At 38.7% G+C, this 24,337-nt stretch overlaps 1 protein-coding gene across 4 annotated transcripts; it reads left to right on the forward strand.

The window, feature by feature from the left end:
- Nucleotides 1-79: 79 nt before the first annotated feature.
- On the forward strand, nucleotides 80-23,810 carry kdm4ab (lysine (K)-specific demethylase 4A-b). 4 transcript variants are annotated; one of them, XM_082514388.1, is made up of 23 exons: nucleotides 81-286; nucleotides 4,113-4,257; nucleotides 4,355-4,530; nucleotides 4,683-4,797; nucleotides 4,922-5,115; nucleotides 5,504-5,553; nucleotides 5,682-5,785; nucleotides 5,881-6,018; nucleotides 6,131-6,357; nucleotides 7,318-7,484; nucleotides 7,603-8,270; nucleotides 11,439-11,546; nucleotides 11,751-11,859; nucleotides 12,139-12,314; nucleotides 12,745-12,958; nucleotides 13,471-13,550; nucleotides 15,679-15,734; nucleotides 16,911-17,019; nucleotides 17,844-18,035; nucleotides 19,604-19,774; nucleotides 19,882-20,001; nucleotides 20,760-20,852; nucleotides 22,317-23,810. In XM_082514388.1, exons 2-23 carry the CDS (start codon nucleotides 4,135-4,137, stop codon nucleotides 22,452-22,454), a joined length of 3,528 nt encoding a protein of 1,175 aa, XP_082370514.1. In that variant the 5' UTR covers nucleotides 81-286; nucleotides 4,113-4,134; the 3' UTR covers nucleotides 22,455-23,810. The 4 variants fall into 4 exon arrangements, with proteins under 4 accessions (XP_082370515.1, XP_082370514.1, XP_082370513.1 ...); XM_082514387.1 differs by having other exon boundaries at nucleotides 82-282; nucleotides 11,748-11,859; XM_082514386.1 differs by having other exon boundaries at nucleotides 83-286; nucleotides 11,748-11,859.
- The last annotated feature ends 527 nt before the right edge of the window (nucleotides 23,811-24,337 follow it).

Here is a 24,337-nt window from a genome sequence, read left to right on the forward strand (position 1 = left end):
TCAAGTCAAATCTTATGGTTACAGAAAGACGGTTTTTGCGGTCTTATGACGTGACTCAGAGTGGCTTTATGATTGGCTAAGCGTCTCCCATGCGTGTTGTGGTAAACAAAATCCGAGGAGCGTGTACATGCGTAGAGCTGGTAATGGAGGATACTGGTCTACTCACAGGGGGCTTAGTTAGCAAGCTGTGTTTTGTCTGTTATGTTCCAGGTGGCCGCTTGTATTGATTACGACGATATCAACAACGCGAGGGACTGCTTCTGAGAGAATTAAGCAGCGGTGGTAGGTACGTGCATGTCGAGCTGTCTTCGTCGTAGAATGTGAACTTCTGAACTTACGATGCTAATATGTAGAGGGCGATGCTAGCCCTTTCAGGGTGCAGTCTATTTCCTGACAAAACATCATTGACTTGACAAATGGTAGTTTCACTTTTATTGTTGTCTGTGTAATTCAACCCGAATAGTCATTTCAAACGATGCTTTTTGGAATAATTTTATATACCTGTGATGTAAGAACTCAAGCTACCGCTGTGCAAGTTTGCAAAGAGGACACTATACGAATTCGCTGGATAGTGTATACTAGCATTGGTTGAAATTGTAATACGGAGCATAGTCTCAACCCATGTCGGTGTTAACGTGAACTAAGGTTAGGTTAGTTAACGAAAGCCTTCTCGAATCTGTTGCCTGTCACTTTGGAATTAAGGTTTAGTCACACAGTTCACTTTCAGTACTATGTCCTAGTTTGCAGTGTTGCGGACGTCACCAGAGCTAAATCGGACACCAGTGCTATGCTATCATAGTGGCTAATGCTAACATTAAGTGCCGTTACATGAATCGTTTCCTGTTTGTTTAGCAAGTTTGTAAATGAGCAAATATTTGTTTCGTGGACTTCATCTGCGAGTCCGAATTAAAGAGACGGATAAATGGCCGCAGGTTTTTCGGGGGCGGTCACAGTACTTAACAGGCTAGCTTGTTCCACGTTAATGCAATGCTGAAACTTACAAGTGTGCAAGTGCGAACAGACAACAAGGACATTTAAGGACAATTTCGCATTAAATAAGGTTATGTTTTCTGTGCAAGACCGTGGGAGCGTTTTAATTCAATGGTAAACGTTTACGTGGTGTGCGCCCACTACAGGACGTATTGAGTACTGAGGCGCTGTGACGGTCTTGACGGTGTTGTGGCAAAAACTGATTGCTCATATTTAAACTGCTATAAGTAACTTGTTGGGCTATAATATGGTAAACATATGTCAAATGCATCCCTTATGGATGACATAAAGTCATCTTGAGCCACAAACAACATTCGTGTAACAAGGTAGAAGCCGCAATCAGTTTTTGGCAGTGACTTTTATATAACCTTTATTTATGCAGTTAAAAAATGTCATTAACATTAAAAATGTCTTTTGTAAGAGTAAGCTGGCCAACAGCACAGCAGAAATTCCAGCAAATATTACAATAGTTCTGTAAAAATATTTTAAGTGGGGATAAAGGACCGGATTGGTTATAATGTAAGTACAATAACACAGAATTGTAAAGATACTTGAAAAACAGATAATTTTTTAAATTCTATATGTAACCCCTTTGTAAACCCTGTTCACCGAAGTCTGTTTACGAACGTACATAAAGATATTACACATAAAAAATACACAGAAACATTGGAAATCACTTTTTGGCAGGCAATCACTTTTTGGCACAACAACTGAAACTACTAGTATTTATAACACTATATTTTGACGGCGGCTTACTGCAGCGTAAAGATTTAGTTGAGTTGCACTATGAATAATATCAATAAAATCATAAATATAAATCAAATACTGTGCATAAGTCTTGAGCCACTACTTGTTTCTATATATTTCGCTTCCAAGGAGCCAGACTTATCATTTTTAAAATTGGTCTCAAGCAATAATTTCTGACTGTTTTTTGAAGGTCTTTCATAGTTTTTCTTTAGACATTGGCTGCTTTTTCACTTATTTTCAGTCCAGTTCTTTTACCTGCACATTTTCAGAGGGTTTGATTTGTTAAGTAAGTAATTTGTTCCAATAGAGCTCGACAGACCACGTGACTTTCGCGCATTGCGTTGTAGATACGTGTGGCAGCAAAATCAAAACACTGCATTAAGCGCTAGCATTTCCAGCACCGGTAATCATTAATTCTGCGGTTTTAATCCCTACTTACATTTTATTTGCCCCAAAAACAGTTATGTACAAAATGAAGGAGAACACGGCAGGTCCGTACAAAGACAGACTTGACGAAAAGGGCAAAAAACCCAAAAAAGTACGAGGAAAAAAATCAAAGGAGTGAAAGGGTTTCCAATAGAAATAAAACAAGTGTTTCATAATTCATTCAATTTATTGTCTTTGTTTATAACTGGCATCATTGTTTCATTCTATTATAGAATCCTACAGGAAGGAGGCAAAACTGTATTCCATTGTGCTTTATTAGCTACTTCAGTGAGAAACAAATCAACATACTGTAAAACAGTTATTCATCACTTGATTGCTTCAATACAAGGTTCAAGGTAACTTTGAACCTTGAACCTTGAACCACTTGATTGCTTCAATACAACGCTTGGGCACATATGTGCAGGACTTTTCGTGGCTGTTTTGATTTCGCGCTCCCTTTTAACCGATCAAATCTCGCTGTGGTAGCAGCTTTAAACTCTGTATGACCCATGTTGATAGAAGGTGCCCAGTTTGGATTGCATTTCAGCATTTTGTAGGCTGGTTTTCCTACAAAGCAACAGCAAACAAAGCAGCACAGCGCAGCGAATTCAATTCAAATCAATATAAGACTTATTTGTAACCTACATCAACAATTATGTTATGATAAATTATGTAATAACTACAACAAAAGACTCACCTTTGTGGAAATGCTTGGAGCAGACTAACATGTAAGCTGTAGTGTTCTGGAACGTTATATTTTGTCTTCGAATCACTGCAATCCAGGCCATCAGTCGGCTCTTTGTTACTTCGGAAACACGGCTTGAACAATTTTTCTTCCACGGCGGAATCCGATAAAAACCGATCTTTTTACCCGTCGGCTTCCTGTGGCTGTCATGGGACCGGGTATTGCAGTTAATAATGCAACAGCTTCTTGCCATTCTTTGTGCTTCTTTTTATCACTGTGTGACTGTTTTCTTGTGAAAGCCTGCGTGCACTAGTACCACTTGCCACTCGTACCTACAATCCTTTGCGGTTTTGACGTCAAATTTTCGAGCTCTATTTGTTTTGGTGAATCCATAAAAAAGCCTAAATGTAGCACAGATTGACATGTATATTACAGTATTTTCACACCAACAAGCTTACTTATATCTATGTTATATCTACGTATATCTTAGTGTGGTCTATAGTGTGTATGAACACTGGAGGACTGAAGAAGTGGCAGACCCAAAAGAAAAACAAACAAACAATCTACACAGATGAACACTATCTCAAAAGTCATATCCCTTAAGTAGATCCATCTATTGTTCACTGAAGCCTTATCAGAAATGGTCTCAATGAACAATGGCTGTGAAGAAGCCATTCTTAAGGAAGAGGAATGGGGAGGAAAGGCTGAGGTATGCCAGACTAGCCAAGAACTGGTCTGAAAATCAGTGTCAACAGGTTTTATCGAGTAGAAATTGTTTTTTGAAAGTTTTAGCTCAAATCATCATCAAAAAAAACATAGAAGTGCTTGTGTGACTGGGTGAATGAGACAAGTTGTGTAAAGCACTGAGTGCTCAGAGTAGAAAAGCGCTATATAAGAACCAGCCCAAGGCTGAGTCACAAGAGAATAACAATGAAGACATTATATAAATATAAAGAAATTATAAGAAGACTTGGCTAAGAGAGTTCAGGCTGTGTTGATGGATAAAGGTGGTCAAATATTGACTGTCAGACTCTTTTTGCCTTCTACTGTATTTCCATGTATGTTTGCAGATCTTTCTCATTTTCCTAGCAAAAAAATATTATATAAAAGCTGTGGCTCAAGACGTTTGCACAGTACCTTACTTTACATTGAAAAAAATAAAATTATTTGTTTACTCTTTATGTGTGAAGAGCGACATGTAAGTTCCACTTAAATGTGTTTCGTTTTGCATGCCACAAAATACTTTGACCATTTACATTTGCAGGCGCTGCCATCAAGTTTTGGAAATGGCTTCGGACGCTTCCAAAGGGATTATGACTTTTTATCCCACTGCTGAGGAATTCAAGGATTTCAGGCGCTATGTTGCATATATGGAGTCGAAGGGAGCACATAAAGCAGGCCTGGCTAAAGTAAGTGCTAACACAACATATGCTAACACTTGGGCCATTATTTGATATTTTTATCTAGCCATTTTCAAAGCTTCACTGTCTAATGTCTTCTTCCAAGATTGTCCCACCAAAAGAATGGAAGCCCAGACATTCTTATGACGACATAGATGACTTGGTGATACCTGCACCCATTCAGCAGGTTGTGACAGGTGTGTCAGGTCTCTTCACGCAGTACAACATACAGAGGAGATCCATGACGGTGAGAGAGTTTCGCAGGGTTGCCAACAGCAACAGGTGAGAAGCGCAAAATTAAAGAGGTTGAAGATTTTTATTTTCTGATGTGTCTTGAGTACTAATACTAACATATTCAATATTTTCATGCTTTAAATCTGTGTACGGGGTCAATGTTAATAAACTGTTTTTTTTTTCTTTTTCTTCTTTTACAGGTACTGTAGTCCACATTATGATAACTTTGAGGAGCTGGAAAGGAAGTACTGGAAGAACGTGACCTTTAATGCTCCTTTATATGGGGCAGATGTTAATGGAACATTGTATGATCCAGTGAGTTAGCATTATTTCACCCGGCACACAAGCTGATGACATCACTGATCATACTGTACTGACTGATTCTGTTTCTGAGTCTCATTTTAAAAAAATATCTTGTTTCCTTTCTGTTTACTGGTAGGATGTCAGGGAGTGGAATATTTGCCATCTGGACACCATTTTGGATACTGTGGAGCGTGACAACGGCATCACTATTGAGGGTGTTAATACACCCTACTTGTATTTTGGCATGTGGAAGACCACCTTTCCATGGCACACAGAGGACATGGACCTCTACAGTATCAATTATTTGCACTTTGGAGAACCTAAATCATGGTAAAGATGCATGCTAGTTAGTTAATTGATTTACAACTGTAATTTGTTTTATCTAATGGTAACTTGCACATAGTGTTGTTTTTGTTGTTGTTGTTCTGTTAAATAGTGGTTTCTCATGTCTGCTTGAAACTTGGGGGTTGCGGGTTGGGCATGAGTGCTGTTTCATGCGTGGCTGCTGAGGCCTTTGATGGTTTTCATTTACATTAGACAGTTTTGTCTCTCAAGGTGTTAAAGAAGAGGCAGAAAAAGCAGTTAACTGTTATGTGTGTACACAGTGTTAAAACGAAAGAAAGCATTCAACTTAACTTGTGCATAGAAACCAGGCTGAAAAGATCTAGGGCAGATGGATACATGCACAAAGTAATTTTCAGCATTTGACTGTCTGCAGGTATTGTATTCCTCCAGAGCACGGGAAAAGATTTGAGCGTCTGGCTCAAGGTAGGTGGCCAGTAGGATATTTTCTGTAGATATGTGTTATATAGCTATACAATGAATACATCACAGTCATGGATTCTTGTACTGTAATATTTCATATTTCACAAGAGATTTGATCTCTTTCCTTCTAGGCTTCTTTCCCAATAGCGCTCAGAATTGTGATGCCTTTCTAAGGCACAAGATGACACTGATCTCTCCTTTTGTACTAAAGAAATACAGCATTCCATTCGAAAGGGTAACTTTTTTGTAACAATTTATTGTATTTTTAGCCACGACACAGGCTAAATGCAAGAACTGCACTTGCTTATTGTTTAATTATTTGTTCATTAGATTACTCAGGAGGCTGGGGAGTTCATGATCACTTTCCCCTATTCCTATCATGCTGGTTTCAACCACGGCTTCAACTGTGCAGAGTCCACCAACTTTGCTACAGAGAGATGGATTGAATATGGCAAGCAGGCAGTTTTGGTGAGGAGAGTCATTCAGTGTCGGAGAACCAATTTGATTCTTATCTTAGTGGAAAGAAATACGTTTTATTATTACTTAAAAGAGAGTCTGTGTATGCATTTTTCCCTTTTAGTGCTCATGCCGTAGAGACATGGTGAAGATTTCCATGGATGTCTTTGTGAAAAAATACCAGCCAGATCGCTACGAACAGTGGCTGGAAGGCCGAGACCTGGTGCCCATTGACCATTCACGACCCACCCCAGAAGCTAAGGAGTTCTTGGATGAGTCATTTAATGACATCACCAGCAGCAGTGAGACTAGCTCCATCAAGAGCTGTGGGGAGGACGGACAGTGGAAGAGGTGGGCCATTTACTGTACAAATGAATCTCCTCGTGAAAATGAACTTTTCCTCTATGAAGACAACGAGCATCAAATTGACATTATAGGTGTATCTACTAACAATCTTGGACGAGTTTTGGTCTCAGTGACCTCTGACCTTTGGGTTCAAACTCGTCATGTTGATAGCTTGAGAGCAATGCGACATAGAATTTTGAAATTGATACCATGTGACCTCTGACCTTTGGGTTCAAACTCGTCATGTGATAGCTTGAGAACAATGCGACATAGAATTTTGAAATTGATACCATGTGACCTCTGACCTTTGGGTTCAAACTCGTCATGTGATAGCTTGAGAACAATGCGACATAGAATTTTGAAATTGATACCATGGCTGTAGCTATGGGGGGGCTTAGGGGTACCAGTGGCTGCTGCCAGTATTTTTACACGTGGTTTCACTTTATCTCATTGTATGTCATAACTTTACTCTTGTCCACGGCTGGCTATAAGAGTACAAGCAAGAGTGGTTCATAGACTGGTTCTAATACATACTTTGTACACTGCCTCTGTTTGGCAACAGTGCACACTGTAGGAAGATGGGCAGTCGCTGGAGTTGAGCTGATAGCGGGGGTGCCACCTATTGTGGGACCATAAAACCAGCTTTAGCAGAATATTAAGATATTTAGTTCCTTTCCCCTTTTGTAACAGTAGCAATTAAGTACTTCACAAGTGTGCTTTATTAGCAAATTTACCTTAAGGTATCAAAAGTATTCATTCTGCATGTTCTTCACATGTGTTTTACTGTTACATATGGTGTTCATGGGTTAATCTCACTGATGTAATAATAGGTATCTTGTTTTTTACAACATATGTTTAGAATATGTCTTCACATTACTTCAAATTAAATGGTAGAAAAACATTGATGAAACTGGGCAAATCTGATATAGTATTCACAAATCCCACATCTGTTTTGTTGAATCTCAGCACTAAACAAAGAATAGAGACCAAAAGACACCGGGTGTGTCTGGAAGTGCCCGAAGAAGTTGTGCCTCAGGTTGAAGATGAAGACGATGAAGAGCAGTATGGAAAGCGTCCTAGACTCAGTCTTATACCTCCACGGGCTGTGGCACAAGATGGCAAAAGAAATAAAGGTATTAATACCGTCTCACTGATTCCTGTATGGCAACCAAGAGTCCAATAACAATTACTGCTTGATGGTGGAGTTAAACAGTGTAGCAAAACTTATTTTCTGTTTCATTTAATTTACAGGCCCACCAAAGTTGGTTGTCACTCCAACCAAGCTCACGCTAATGGATCCATTTCACAGGGGCCTGTCCCAAAGTAAGGGTGACAGTGGCTGCCCTCCTCATTATACCAAGACTCGTGCACCTGCAATCTCATCTCAGTCCAGGTCCAGAAACGGGCATCTCTCAGTCTCAGCAGCCTCTATGTGGACAGAAGTTGGAACTCAGCCTGCCCGCAAAATGGGTGTTGCCAGTCTGCTATTCCACAGGACTCTGAGTCCTAAAGATATTCTTCAGGTGCAGAGCTACAGTCAAGAGACGCAGCGGCAACCCACCACACAGCTACATGTGCACAGCTATGCCAGAGAGCACCAGGCCCGCCATCTCCAGCACAAAACCTTAACGCCGGTTCCATCTTCATCTCAGGTGCCGCACTGTGAGCAAATGAAGGCACGGCCTCAATTTGAAATCACTATGACCAAAGTAGCACAGAATGAACAAGAAGCACAAAACATTGTGGTGACGGAGAAAGAAGAACATGAACCCAAAACGTCCGTGCCTGTCGAAGCTCTGGCTGAAGTCAAGAAGCCTCAAGTTGAGCCCATAAGCAAGCCTGCTTCCCCGCTGGTTCACACACAGCCACAAGATGTGAACAAAGTGGAAACTGAGGCTCCCAAGAGTAACAAGAGAAAGGTTTGACTTTGTTTTTATATTTCTTTATTATGAAAATTACAAAAATTATGTTTTTATAATAGACAAATACATTAAAGATGTAATGGGAGAAAGATGTCAGTTGTTATATTTGTTCATTTGGTCAGTGTTGTGTTGTATGCATGTTTGAACACGGGCCACAGTGCATGCATTGTTATCTTTGTCTAGGTACCAGCAGGCTGGCCAAAGCAGCTTTTAATCACATCTTTGCTCTCTAGTACTGACGCCTGTTCCTAGAAAGCAGATGTGACAACTCAAAACATAAGTTTCCCTCTGAGTAGACTAACCCCAGCATGAGAAATGATGATTCATGGATTAGTGCAGATCCTCCCTCAGATTATATTAAACTGACAGGCAAAAATCTGCGCTATGGCTGATTTATTTCAATTAATTTATTTTTCTTCCTCTTCAGGCCTTCTCTGCTTGTTCACTCATATAAGAACACAGACATGTATCTTCACTGTAGCACTGTATATAGTCATATGGCAAAAACGGCTGTTCATAAACGCCAAACAAACTAATAATAAAAACATATTTATTAGTGCTGTCAATAGATTTAAAAAAATTAACTAATTAATCTCACATTTTTCTATAATTAATCGCAGTTAGTTGATCGCTAGCCTGGTTGCAATTACATTTTTTGCAACTTCATATTTAAGTTTGTAACTGACATTTATGCAATATAATGAAGTAAATGGCGAATAAATACAAATAATGTATTCAAAGAGAGTTTGAATAGTTTTCTTCAATCTTTTAGCACAGGTTCTCTCCTGTGAAATACAACTTTTTAAAAAACCTATATACTAATTGGTAAGTGTACACTAACATATAATATATATTAGTTCTGTCAAACAATTACAATGTTTAATCAGATTCATCATAGGGTTACTGTCGATTAATCATGATTAAATATCATCCATTTTCATTCTATATTAATCGCATTTCATTTTGCATGAGCAAACAGACTCGAGGAAAAAAGGGAAAATATATGCACTTAAAATGTTTATTGAACATCTTGAACATTTATGTTCACAAAAACCTTTGTAAACATTGAACGAGGATAAGACAGAAGTTATATTTTTTGATAATCGCACCCCACTGGAACAACTAACTGATGCCTTAGGGCCCCTTGCCAGCCATCTCTCGCTCACTGTTATAAACCTTGGTGTTTTCTTGCACAGCTTTTTTTAAACTTGAGAAACAGATCTCCTCTGTGGTAAAAAAACAGTTTCTACCAGCTGCGTCAGATATCTAAAGCAAAGCCATAACTCCCTTTGAAGGACCTTGAAAAGCTCATTCACGCTCTTATCACTTCCAAATTAGACTTCTGTAATTCCCTGTACTCGGACCTCCCATCTTCCTCTATTCACTGGCTCCAGTTAGTTCAAAACGCAGCTGTGCGTCTCTTAACTGGTACTAGAAATTATGCCCACATCACACCGGTTTTAGCCAACCTACATTGGCTCCTTGTTGAATATCGTATCAATTTCAAAATTCTCTTGCTTACCTTTACAATTTTAAACAATTTGGCTCCCAGCTATCTATGCAAACTCCTCCATTTGTATATCCCTAATAAGACACTTAGATCTTCCAATCAAAAGCTCCTGATGCAACCGAGGTCTCGTCAGAAGTCCAGAGGTGATCGGGCCTTTGCTGTCGTAGCTCCCAGATTCTGGAATAGCCTCCCTCCTTTTATTCGTTCCTCCGAGTCATCCAGTCTTTTAAATTGCGTCTTAAAACGTATTATTTTAATCTGGCTTTTGATTCAAGCTAGTTATGTTTTGGCTTTTTTTGTTTGTTTTACCCATATTGTTCATATTGTTTCTTTTAACTGTTTCTTTTTATTCTTTCTTATGCTATTGCTCTGACTAACTGTGAAGCACTTTAGTCAACTTTGTTGTATTATTATGTGCTATAGAAATACATTTTGATTTGATTTGAAACATTTATCCACTCTGTCACTCTTGGTGAGGCACTTCAAGTCCTTGAAACGAGGAACTAAAGCTATGTAAAGCGCGTGTTCTTAACGATATTAATACATATGCATATGCATTTTGTTGCAATCCACTTGGCACTTATGTCAGTTAATATTTCTGAGGTAGACTTACTGAGTCCCCGATGCTCCGTGAGTGGTTTGTCGCAAGCTGGGTGACGCACTACCCAAAGTCCTACCAGCATCCCCGACTAACGTATGCTTCATCAAACTGCCCGAATTGCGTTGACAGAAACATTTCAGGGATTTTGAGTCATTCTGCACTCCAGATGCGTTAATTGCGTTAAAAAAACTTTAATCGCGGATTAATTTGCGTTAACGCGTTAATTTTGACAGCACTAATATTTATTGTTTTTCTTATTTGCAAGTAATTAATTACAGGCACTATTAGCTTGATGAACACTTATTTACAGATGTGGCTAACAGGACATTTTAACTACCCCAGAGTGTCACTGCATGAAAAATTGTTGAGCAAAATGTATTTAATAAAAAAAAGCAGCAATGTAAATGTGCAAGTTATGTCAATAGCGTACACGTAACACAGGCATGCTGTTGCAGTTTGTTTTGAGATGAGTTAAATATAATTTGTCAGGATCTGAGTGTTGTAAAATAACTCAGAAAAGCTCTCCAGATGTTGGTAATTCTGATTGTAGTGGAAATTGGGTCTAGCTTGATCACCAGATGATGCATGCAATGCAATGTTACGATATTGTTTAGATTTATTTAATAGCAGTTTTGGTAAAAAAATTTTTTATTACATGAACAAAAGTTAGCTAGCGGAAGGGCACACATCTTTAACTCTAAGACATTCATGCAGATTGATTAACAAATTTAGGAAGTGATGGGGAACGGGCGTATATTTGTAGGCTAACAAACTAACATCCAAAAAGGGAATTGTCTCACCGTGCAATGAACAATCTTAGGTTTCACTAAAAGCGCTTGCTTTGGTAATACGCATGTGAGTGTCCAAACTAAAACAGCCACAGGACTGTCTGGTTGCTCTGTACTGGTGCATCTTTCTGTGTATGATGTTTGCACACTAATCTCTATTAACATCATAGTCTTTTTATAATCTCTCTCGTTGGCGTGTTGAATTTTAATAGCCATTATTCTAAAATCTGAGATGTTCAATGTAATTCATGCTGTTTAAACTACAGAATATCCAATCCCCCCTCGTGGATAATGGCATTGTCATCCTGAAAGACACCATTCCTGTCATGAAACCAGTGCGCGATGAGCTGAAGGTGATTCCTCAGATTCATCATGTAAGTATTTAATACCTGAGACCAGAAGCTTAAAGGCACGGTTGGATCAGATTTTTATCTGGAAAAGTGTGCATATCAGTACAGAGCTTCCATTATGCCTGATTGTAGGTAGACCTCACTGCAAATTAATTTTGTATGTGTTTATTACAACATGCATTATGTGTCCTTTAGTTATGTCTTGCTATGCACTTCTTTCTACAGCAGGTGTCAGACGAGCAGTCGTACTGCAAGCCTGTCAAGAACCAGCAGGAAGCACAGCTGTGTAAGCTGCCTCGTCATCATCCTCTGTTCAGGGAGGCACACAGTGATGATGGTACGTAGTATTTTAGATCCTCTGTGTAATTGTGTGGTGTGTAGTTCGCCAGATTACCAAGTACTGTGTTTACCACAATGATTTTATGTCTTGTTTTAGGCTTAAATTTTTTTTCCATATCTTTTTCTTGCTATATCTGCTAATAAATGAACTCAAGTTTTGTAAATTTCTAAGACTAAGGTGGTTAATGTTTTTGTTTTATCACTTCACCTTGTCTTCCTAAAACATAATGGATTCACCATCTCCTTCCTTCATTTATGCCACACCTGTTATCCATAGATTTATATGTAGATGTGCAGGTCATCCAAGAGGAGAAAGAGGAGTGGGCAAAGCCACTAACCCAGTTATGGCAGTGTCTGCCATTTAGCCCTGCTGCAGAGAGGGAATATAACAAACGCATGGGCCAACAGGCTCCCTACTGCTCTATCTGCCTGCTCTTCTACACTCACCATCAGGTAGGAACTAAGGGCCTAAATTAACAAAACCATGTGTAGTCTATGTAGGTGTGGTTAGTTTTACAAGTGGTTCACAAAAGTTCTTGTTTTCTAAACACAGACACACTCAGTTCATTTAAATGTCAAGGAGGAAAAAAGACATGTTTTTTTGCTGTTAGGTATTGTCACAGTTAGCAGTGAACTGTGTGTCGCAAACATTAGTAAATCGGTTTGTCTTGTATTCATCTATATTATATCCTTGCTTCTGTTGTAGAAAGAGCAACTATGCATTTGCAAATAATATAATGTGTTAGATATATTAATATACCTCTTTAAATAAAGATTGCAATAAATATGCTGCATGTTTCCTACAGTTACCATAGTACTGGATTAATCAGAATTTGAGGAGAACAATGATGCTAACAAACCTCTAAACTTTTTCTCTTTTAAGTCTGAATCCAATACTGGGAGTTCTAGTGTGACACTGGTGAACCGTCCAGGGGGCCAACAGTGGTCTAAACCACTGATCCCTGAAATGTGTTTTAACACCCAGTCCAGTAAGATTACTGACAGCGGGGAGGGGCAGCTGTCTAACCCTAATGTAGCTGAGGATGGTACCAGCCGCCTGGTGAGCTGCACTCAGTGCTGCGTACGTGTACATACAAGTAAGCCTATTTTCTCTGATGCATCTATTAAAATAGTTAGAAGAAGGCTGAGGGATTATTAAATTAAATCGTAATTACATTTAGTACATCCAGACCTGTTTGTTTTTCTTTAGGAAACTAGCACTCAGCTGCTTTTTTTCTTAAGCTACTTTAATAAACCATAATTCAGGCACATCAAAGATGAATACATAAACACCCCTTTGACGCTTAAAACGATTCAGCCAGTTCCTCTAGCAGCTGCTGCACAAAGTCTCAAGTGAATGGTTTTGCTGAATGACGTGCTAGAGTTATTTGCTTCACAGAGAACATAAATGGGGAGTAATGAAAGTGGAAAATTTGCTGCAAACAGTAGCCCTCAGTTTGGTTTTTTAAATACCTTCTGCACTGCTAACAGTTGATGGTTTAAAAATATTATACTTAGAAAAGCAAAATAAGAATAAGCAAAAAGTTGATTTTAGCATCTCTGCCCTTTTAAGCTTTGAAATGTCTGAGTTTGTTTATTTTTGTTTTAGGTTGCTATGGCATTTCCAGGGATGATGCAGAGCTAGATGAATGGCTGTGTGCCCGCTGTGAGGCTGACGCCATCACTGAGGTTAGTTAATGAAGGCATGTCCTTCGTTTTTTTTTTTTTTAAATAAGTCTTTAGCCCTGCTTAGTTGTAAACTTGTATCTAAATGAATAATTTAGTACATGTATTTAGTCTAAATGGCATCACATCCATTAGTGTTAGCTTGTGTATGTTGATTATGTTACAGTAAAATCAAGTGTTTAGCAGTGTAGCCTGCTGCTTGGAAAGGCTCATAAATGGAAGCAGCTTACCACTGGAATCTTAATGGGCCCCATTTGTGTCACTCTTTCATAGCGGTTCTGTTGTCTGCTAAAAGAAACGGAGGAATGTCTGTTAAAACACACAAAAAACATGTGTGTATGTCTTTAATTAAGTGTTAAATGTAAAGTAAAATTAGATGAGGTAAGATGTAAACAAAGCTACTGTATTACAGGCCAAGAATAAATTTGTGCTGAGCCACATTCACCATATAGGATGGTAACACACACTGTGGGGCCATTGGCATTGAAATATCAGTTTCTGCGGTTGCATTGAAACCAATACATGTACTCCTTACTTAAAATATATAAACATGGGGTGGTTATACCCACACAAAAAGTACCTGAAACAAAAAATCGGAAGGTAACATAAAAGGATTACCAGTAAAGACATGCTGTGTTCACGGCTACCTTCCTCAGAGGAATGAATCATTGGTACTGTTCCCCAATAACTAGAATTTCAGAACTTGTATAACAGATAAACTTCAATTGTGAATTTAATTGACTGAAGTTGAAATGATTTGCAGCTCCGACTGCAAAAAAATCTCTTGGCAATTTTTGTGAGTGTGAAGATACTTTTTTTTTTTTTTTTTTTTTTTTTAAACAAAGGTGTCTGCATATGTGCACATGCCAGCTCTTTCTCTCTGTCAAAACATTGTACTACTACTGATAATAATAATAATAATAATAATAATAATAATAATAATAATAATAATAATAATAATAACGACAACATATTTCATGATACAGAATAAGGCATAACTGTTCACGTCAGCACTACAGAATTGGCTTGTTGTTTTTTGGGGGGTAAACAGAACTGAGAGCCGCATCATTAAAACTTGGCTCTGTATGACGTCGCTTCCTCTCTGCAGAGATAGCGTTAGTGGCCCCTTCCTCTTGGTGGACATGTATTTTTTTTCCACCTTTTGTTTTAAAAGATTATCTGAAAATTTCCTTTGCTCTCAGCATTCCCATCAGCTCAAAACAATAGGGAACTATTCTGGGAATGTCTCCTGAAGATAGTCTAAATCCCTCTGACCACTAGTGGGCAGTGCTCCACTGTACACTTCATTAAGCCTGAGACGATGTTATGTAGTTTTGTGTTTATGTGTTTTTTACTTGTGGAAGTTTTCGGTCTTATCTAACTTGATGTCATGGTTTAAGTAGACTAAAAAGGTTTTTTTTGGTTTTTTTTGGTAGGTTTACTTAAAATGTTATTGCTACAGATTTCCTTGTTCTGTTTTTAGCGAATTTTAGGGCTTTAATCAGGATTCAGGGTGTCCACATTAAGCTGTTACTTCCCCATGATTCACAGATCTTGTGTCAGTGCTTTTCTGGTTTATATCTTGTATAAAGGTTTCTAAAAAAGGTGTATAGAAAGTGTATAGAAAGCTATTAAAAATAGCTTGCAATAATTTTTATATTTATTCACAGAAAAGTAAATATTAACAAGATAATAAAATGTGAATATTACTGCCTAGCATAGCTTTAAATGGCTTTAAGAGACTTGATACATTCAAGTCTTTTTGTCCAAATTTTTAGAAGCAAAATAAACAGAATTTTTTTTCCTGCATGTGATTCTTTCATGAATGTTGTGCAGCTTTTTGTTTATTGGCGACACTCAGCGGTTTATTTACTTGAAACATGCAGAAGTGGTTTTTCGTGTTCTAGCACATGTCTGTTGGGTTTGTAGGACAAACAAATGATCAGGCAAGATTAAGCTTCATATGATTGATTTTTTTTTTTTCATGCAAATCTTTTACATAATTGTGGTTTTCCTCCAGTGTAGACGAAGAACAACATACTGTCCTAATCAAAACATTCAGTTTGGTGTAATAAGAGAAATGAATCATATACTACAGCTAAAAATATATGATGCATGTTTCTTTTTGCAGGACTGCTGCCTGTGTTCCCTGAGAGGAGGAGCTTTACAGAGAGCCAACAATGACAAGTAAGAAGTACTGAAATAAACAAGTGATGATATTCTAAGCACAACTTTGTCATTTACACACAGTAATGTTGAGGTTGAAACTGGGGCTCTGCCTCCACCTTTGTTCACTTGTTTGAAGTTGTAAGAACTTCAGTCAGGAAAACATTTCCCTGCTTCTTGGATTCAGTCAATCACGCTCAGTCGTGACATTATGTCATAAAATTGTTGTCATTCTCTTTGACTGCTGTAATTTTTGCTTCCTTTAACCTCTTACCTCTGAAATCATCTCATCCATTAGACCTTTAAACTAATCAAATTTTTCAAATTCATATGTGTGTTGTGCAAACAAACAAACATCTGTGGTTACCCAAATAGAAAAGATTGACTATCTTGACTATATTGACTACATGCATTCTCACACGCACCCGAGTCCAGGAGCTGTACTGAATTTATGTTGAGAGCGCCTGAAGGCAAAATCCTTTAGCCCAGATGATGTTAGTCACACCCTGTTTGAGAGTAGAGCGTTCTCAGTGTGCTGAAGTTCAAATAGCAGATTTTCCTCACACTGTCAAAGTGATATCATTCAAAAGTCATCTTGAGTTCAGCCCAACTGGAGAAACTAGTTTATCTTTAGATTTTTGAAAATACATGATTTAATTTTTTTTACAGTTTCATTCATTTATTTAGTATTGAATATGTGTAGACAATAACATGTATCCCTAAGGCTTTGTCTACACTAATCCGGATAAAGTTGAAAACGGCGTTTTCGTCTAAAAACGCTCCGCGTCCACACTATCGTTTTCAATCGTTTCAGAACAGTTTTTCATCCACTGAAACGCCTGAAAACACTTTTCTGCGCATGTGTGAATCGTGAGACAATTCGACCTGCATAATTTCTGTCTGCTGTTTATTTACTTTCCGGCTCTTTGAAACATCACGGCAAAAGGAAAAGCACCGAGTTTTTTAAATGGATTAACAATGAGGAATTCTTGCTGCATGTAACACAAAAGTACAAAGTTGCAAAAGCGAGTGAGAATTAAAGAATTTGTAGAAACGCTATCTGGAGCATGTACAAACTGATATTAATCTTTAATAGGGCTGTCAAAATTGAGCGCAAACAAAACAACTGCTGTATAATGCCCTCTGGGTGTAACATACTCTTTCTGTGAAATCCAATTCATGTTGCCTTTCACACAGGTGGGTTCATGTGTTGTGTGCCATAACTGTGCTGGAAGCTCGCTTTGTCAACATCACTGAGCGGAGCCCCGTTGACCTCTCTGCCATCCCACTGCCACGTTTCAGACTGGTAAGTCAGTACAGCTGTGTACTGTAGGGTTACACATGTACTGTAGGGTTACACGTTTTGTAGATTTGGGGATATTCCTGTGAATGTGGAATGCATCTGCCGTGGAATGCAAATGACACAGTAAGGTGTGTGTGTGTGTGTGTGTGTGTGTGTGTGTGTGTGTGTGTGTGTTTGTTTGTTTTCCACTTCCGAGCACAAGGGCACTTGGAATGTCATGAGTTCACACATCACTTCTGTTTAACTACTGTGGTGCCTGTTGTACTGTCACCACAGTTTTACTTCTTGTTTTTGTATGTTCTAAAAATAAAGAAAAAGTACCGCTTAACTGTGTAATGGCACGCACACACACACACACACACACACACTTTTTTAGCTTCCTGTCAGCTCACCGAAGTAAATTTCAAAATAATGTAAAAGGATTGCACTATCCTTATCTTGTAGTTTGTTTGAGATCTAAGCATTCTGAAGGAAACAATGCAGGAATTCAGTTACGACAGTTGGCCTTGTTGGCATTGTTACGCGTCTGTAACACAAAGGAACCTTTGTCAAAGGATCTACTTTTACGTGTGTTTAAATAAGATATATGTCACTAAATTGTCAACAGGAAGCTGTGTAATTTCCTCCAGCATGTCTGCATCTCAGTTTGTGTGCCTTTTATAATTCATTTCTGACTTCCTTCCTCTCATCCTCCCTGCTTGGCTTAGACGATTTCTTTTCTCCTTCTTTGCTTCTCATGTTTTTCCTTTTCCTAGCCTCCCACTTACAATATGGAACACTTAATTTCACCCCCTTATTTCACTCTTTTGTCTTTGTTTCTCCCGTAGAAATGTGTGTACTGCAGGAAACGGATAAAGAGGGAAGTGAAAGGCTGCTGTGTTCAGTGCTCCCATGGGCGTTGCTCCACGGCATTTCACCCCACATGTGCTCAGGCAGCTGGTGTCCTCATGCACCCAGATGACTGGCCATTTATTGTCTTCATCACTTGCCACAGGCATAGAGCACCAGCCATACCTGAGGTAATCGTGGAGAGTCCCAGTCCGGCCAGTAATAATTTCTGAAGACACTGTCCTGTGAAGATGTGTTTAAGGTGTAAAACAGATTACCAGTGAAAGGAAACGACAAACAAATTTGCCTTTTTCTCAGCATGAGCTTACACTGCTTTTTCTGTGAATTTTGTCTTAAAATTGTTTCAGAGAAACGTTTTCAGTTCCTCACTGTAAAGAAGTGTTAGTTCCACATTATCAGCAAGCTTTAAAATGACCCTGAATAGCTGTCTGGGACTTTGATTTAAAGAGCAATTAAGTTTGATGTGCAGGTTAATGAATACTGTTAAATTAATTATTTTTTTCATGCGCTTCCAGCTGAATGTATAGAGATACTGGGTCATAATAAGAACATAATGCCATCCCATGGTCTCCTTACACCTTCAACACATCTTTTTTTCCGTCTCATCCCTGTGATACATTCTAAGTTCAGGTGTAAAGTTGCAGTCTAGCAACATGTCTAAACATTGTACTGTTAGAGACACTTACTCATCACATCCTAAATCACACATCAGATTTGTTGCTGAATTGAAGAAAAATATGTACTAGGCAGTTGGAAGCTAAGCTGCTAATTTGCAGTGGTGTTTACAGTTTACAGTGATGTGCTGTGTTGGACTGGTGCAGGTGAAGCTGTGGTCATGTTTGGTTTCATTAAGGGTAGCAGACGTCAATATAAATTCAAGGTTATGATTTCGTTTAGCTTCACACATTAAATTCTACCTTTTGTACTAGCTTCATAATGTTTAGAGGGTTGGAAATCAGCCATATAGCCCTCTGCCTGTATCTTGTGGAATTCAGTTTGCTAGATCCACAAAAGAGCGGTAAATATCAGAGTAGGCGCACAGGTCAGCTGATCACAGCCTGTACACAAAGAAAATTCAGCCAGAGTGCTCAATAGAAATGATGAAATGACTTCTTTAATGTAACTCTTTGCCCCACGCTGCACCGCTGCTTAAGTGGTTCAGTCTCCAGCTCATTGTGTCCATATACCCATTAAAATAGTTGATGTTGTTTACACTACTGTTGGGAACTGTGGCATGAGTTGTGTAGCATTTAAAATTCCTCTCTTTTTTTTTTTCTTTTTTTTTGGTTTATGTTATCAGTTGATGAAGTGTCTTTGCAACAAGATGCTTTTATAAAGTGAGGACTGTCTTGCCTCCCGTTGTAGCTTCCAGCACAAGCTTAGTCAGCTGTGCAGCACCATAACAGCTGGAAGCTACCACAGGGATTTCTGCTTTTGCACGTTGAAGCTTTGATTCACTAACTGGAGAAGAATAACACAATAAACCTGCTCTGACAGTCTCCATGGTATTGTTGTGACTACCAGTTTGTGTTGGTTCTCATGTGTAGTGTTCATATCTTTTTTTGAACAATGGGGCAGGGATAGTGTTTAAACATTGCTGTAACCTGCTAATCCATTTCTCTGAGTTATCTTTATTGCACTACAGCCACTGTCTTACCCTTTATCTTGGGACTATGGGAAAAAATTTACTTTAAAGTAATAACATTTGATTAACACTCAGTATGTTTGTCTTCCACAGCGCAGCAAAGCTGCCATGCAGGAACTGGTAGTGGGCCAAAGGGTGATCTGTAAATACAAGAATGGCCGTTACTACCAGAGCGAATTGCTGGAGCTAACCACGGCTACGTTTTATGAAGTGGTGTTTGACGACGGCTCATTCAGCGACAACCTCTTCCCTGAGGATATTGAGGTTAATAAACCTCTCAGATAGCTAAAGCTGATCTCAAATTTTCCATTTCTAAATGCCCTCCCTTTTCAGATGGCCTGAGGTCAATATTTGTTTAAATGTGTTTGTAGAACCGGGACTGCGTCCGCCTCGGCCCACCTGCCAAAGGTGACGCTGTTCAAGTTCGATGGACAGATGGGTTGATATATGGAGCCAAGTTTGTAGCTTCCCACTCCATCCCCATGTACCTGGTAAACATGCATTTATCCCTCTGATCCTCATCAGCTTCAACTCTGTTTGATTAGACTCCATCAACACATAAAATGCTGGGTTAGGATGATTGTAAAGTCTTGGTTGTCTGGTTTAAAAATTAACATTTTGTCATGTTAAACAGATGGTTGCTAACCAGTTTTGTAATACTTTAAGATGAAGGGTCTTTATCAGTCATGTTTTTTAAGTTCTAAACAGAAAATAGGAGCCTTTATGCGAGTGTTGATGGTAGATCAGTTTGTCGCATTCTCATGAATCCAGTGTGTTTGAATATCTTTAAAGAATTTCTTGGCACAAAGAAGAATCACATAAAAATTTGTCAAGCTTAATGTAGATAAAATGTTTTTCTTTAATACAATTATACTTTTAAAACAAGAATTAATGTGGTCGTGATGAGAAAAATTCACTTTAATATCCAACAGGATAAAATATCAGAGCGAGGACATTTAATGCCTGAGGGAAGCGAACTTTCCTTTTACATCAGTCAGGAGCAGAGTCAGACATTTCACTTTTTGTTACACTTACTTGATGATGTTAATCTTTGTTGCCCTAGGTGGGAATAAATGGGAATTCTACTCTGGCTATGAAGAAAATTATTATGTGACACATACAATACAGTATGAGGAGTAGAAATATTCAAATACGCTTTAATTTAAGCACTTCCTCTGTGTGTGTGTGTGTGTGTGTGTGTGTGTGTGTGTGTGTGTGTGTGTGTGTGTGTGTGTGTGTGTGTGTGTAGGTGGAATTTGAGGATGGCTCGCAAATCTCTGTCAAGCGGGAAGACATCTACACTCTAGATGAGGATCTGCCTAAACGGGTCAAGTCAAGGATGGTGAGCTAAAAGTCTCAATGCTTTATGTTATGTGGAAATAAATATGACACCAGTTGTTGGGGATGCTGTGTAAAATGTAACTAAAAACAGTGGAATGAATAACTTAAACTCATATTTTATTTACAATAGAACATAGAAAGCACACACGCCCAAGCCTCAACTCTCGCGGCCTGGTACTAAACGACTCATGGACCAGTATGGCCCGGGGGTTGGGAACCGCTTTTCTACGGTACATAATACCAACAGATTCAGGGAATCTGGAGAAATGGTCTTCAGACCTTTTCCCAATTTCCAGGAGAAAAGGTTCAAAATCAGTATTGGATGCCTGGGATCTTCAGACCGTCAGGCAGCACTGCATTAAAATCACTCCATGGGCTCAGGAAAACTTCCAGAAATCACTGTCTGTGAACACTGTTGACCGTGCCATCCACAAATGCAGGTTATAGCAAAAGAAGCCATCATCACTGCTCTCTTCTCTGAGCCAGAGCTCATTTAAAATTGGCTGACACATACTGGGAAACAGTTCTGTGGTTAAAATTTGAAATTCTTTTTGGAAAACATGAACATTACACCCTCCAGACTGAAGAGGAGCTTATAATCAGCACTCCGCTGGTATGGGAGGTGCATGTGTCATATCGTGTCGTGTTGTGTTATATGTAGTGCCGACGTAGGACAGTTTTTCCAATTTCATTGTACTACTGTACTATGTATGACTGTGCAATGACAATAAAGAGTTATCTATCTTATAAGTGCACGTGGAATTGACAGTTTGCATATTTGGAAAGGTAGCGTGACAACTGAAAGGTATTACAGGTGTTAGAGCAACAAGTGCCCCATCCAGATGACACCTTTTCAGGGAAGACTTTGTATATTTCCACTAAATAATGCAAATCCACGTACTGCAGCTATTGCAACAGCGTGGTTTCATACATAAAGAATCTGGCCTTCACCAACTGAAAACATTGAGTATCATGAAGTGAAAAGTTCAACAAAGAGCCGAGACTGTTGAGCAACTAGAATCCTTTGTCAGACAAGAACAGGACAGCAGTCAGTTCTCAAAGTGTAGACCGTTGGTAATTTATGAGGGGACGATTAATCTTTAACTATTTATCTGTTCTGTTATGAGTAATAACGGGTTTATGAGCTTTGCAGAACTTTGCAGTCTGCTTTTATTACCTCTCAGCTCTAAAAGGCTAATAGGGTATTATCATCACCCTGCTTGGTGGATGACATGGACACCAAACTTTGTGAACACGATAGCTTGAGAATGAGGTGACGTAGGATTTTCAAATTGGTCCCATAGGTGCATCTACTTTGAAGGCTGCAGGGTGGGACTGGTGACCGTATTCTTTTTTACTTCTTTTCTTCACAGCTAGCCAACTTTGTTGTGCAATTGCAGCTGTATGTTTGCATCACAACTGTAGAACTAAGCAGTAACTTTTGTATCTCCTTTTCGGTTTTCAGTCGGTGGCATCAGACATGCGTTTCGAGCTCTTCGCGCAAAACGATGTCAAGCAGAACACCAAAAGGCAGCGGGTCATCAATTCTCGATATAGAGAGGACTACATTGAGCCGGTCATCTATCGAGCCATCATGGAGTGACATCCTTTTCTTTCTGAGGGTACTGCTTAAAGGATTGACCGCCCCTCCTGCTCTTCCACGGCCTGTCAGGCTCCATATTTATAAACTACGGCTGGGACTTTAACTGACTCTTGTGTGCTTTGAATAATATTCATCGACATTCATGTCCCATTGCAGTCTGGAGATTGTTTGCTTTCCCCCATTTCATCGTTTTTTTCTTTCCTTCAGGAAGAAGCCATTAATGAATTAAATGTGAAAAAGATTTGATATTTTCTTTGTTCTCTGCCACCCTGATTAGCAACTGTTGACTAAAAAACTACATGTTCTACAGCAGAAACATATTTCTCATTTAAATCACAATTCACTGATTCAGACTGATGTTTTCACAATTTTTGCCATACAGAAACTTGTTGATGGAGGTTTTCTCAACTCTGTTTTTTCTCCACTGATGCAGACACACTGTAGCCGTTGACTGTTGACAGTTTGAGTTATGAAGAATTGTGTCAAATCATAAACCCCAAAGAACTAAAATTCTCTGTCACCGTTTTAACAACGGTTGATCTTGTTGCTTATTGCGTTACATTTTGTGGTTGAGAAATACGTATACGAGTATGTAGTTCACCCATACATAGTTGTCATTGTGCATCTACTGTGAAGACAGAGGACGTTTGACATGTTTTACAGGCCCAAGCCTTACACTTCAGAGGGCCTACAATACCTTGGTTTATTATAATTATTGTAATTAATGTTATTACTATACTTTTATTTATGCAAGTGCATCAAGTTTGAAAACAAAGCTATTTTTGTCATGTCCTTTTCACAGTCTGTAGAAAACCTCAGATGTATTTATATTTATTATATTGACTGGTTTTCAGACATGCTGTTTAAACTGAGGCTCGCGTTTGCTCTGCAGTGAATTCGGGAGGTAAAGATTATTATTGCTAAAGTTGTTCAAATAGCTTATTGTTATCTTCTTTCTGAGCATTTTTTTTTTGGTGTTTTTTATTTTATTTTTTTATTTTCGTTTTGTTTTCGACTTATTGCCTCAACCAAGTGGAGTTTTTGTGTTTCTGATAAATGCTAGCTTTAGAGATTGTAGTTTCAGATGATAGTTCAATCCCTGATGACAACAAACTCCACGACAGCTCATTTTTGGATTTAAGTGAGTTTGCTTTCATTTGCAGTTCCTTGAACCTGCTTTAAAACAGACTTGTGCAGAGAATTACGAACCTCTGTAGGATGACCTTTGCAGATACTTTTTAGCTATGATCTTGGCTACTGTTGGGTTTCCTTTGGGTCTGTCTCCACAGCAGCATTAAGTCTGTGCACTCTTTGTAAACACCAACTGTTTGAGTAAAGTTTTGAATACGAAAAATACCCTTGTGTAATTTATTTTCTCTACAAAATCCTGGCATGTACTAGCATGTAGCAACTATAAATCAAACTTTTCTTTCTTTAAAGGAAAACAGAAAATCATTACATGAATAAGTCTGCTCTGCTTGGCTTGCCCACTCCTGCTGTCAGATAGTGGTAATAGCTGTATTCAAAATGCAAAATATATGTATACATCTCTGTAAGTTAAATCATATCACATGTTAGAAAAATTTAACAACCGGTACCAGCACTGGGGTAAATATATGTACAGATAGATAATTCTATTTGCATATATCTTCTCGGACAACATAAATAATCACACTAGAGCTGGGCGATATATCGAGTTTTTAAAACATATCGATATATTTTTATACGAGATATAAGATGTGACAATATCCTTTATATCGATATAGTCTATGTTACGTTATAATTATAGTTGTGGAGCCGCAAGTTTGCCTCTCTTTCGTCCACTTTTGTCTCTACGCAACGTTACTCCGCCTCGCCTTCACTGAAGACAACTCCCCCTCCTC

Source organism: Aulonocara stuartgranti (assembly GCF_965226115.1).
Source record: "Aulonocara stuartgranti genome assembly, chromosome: 18".
Lineage (NCBI taxonomy): Eukaryota > Metazoa > Chordata > Actinopteri > Cichliformes > Cichlidae > Aulonocara > Aulonocara stuartgranti.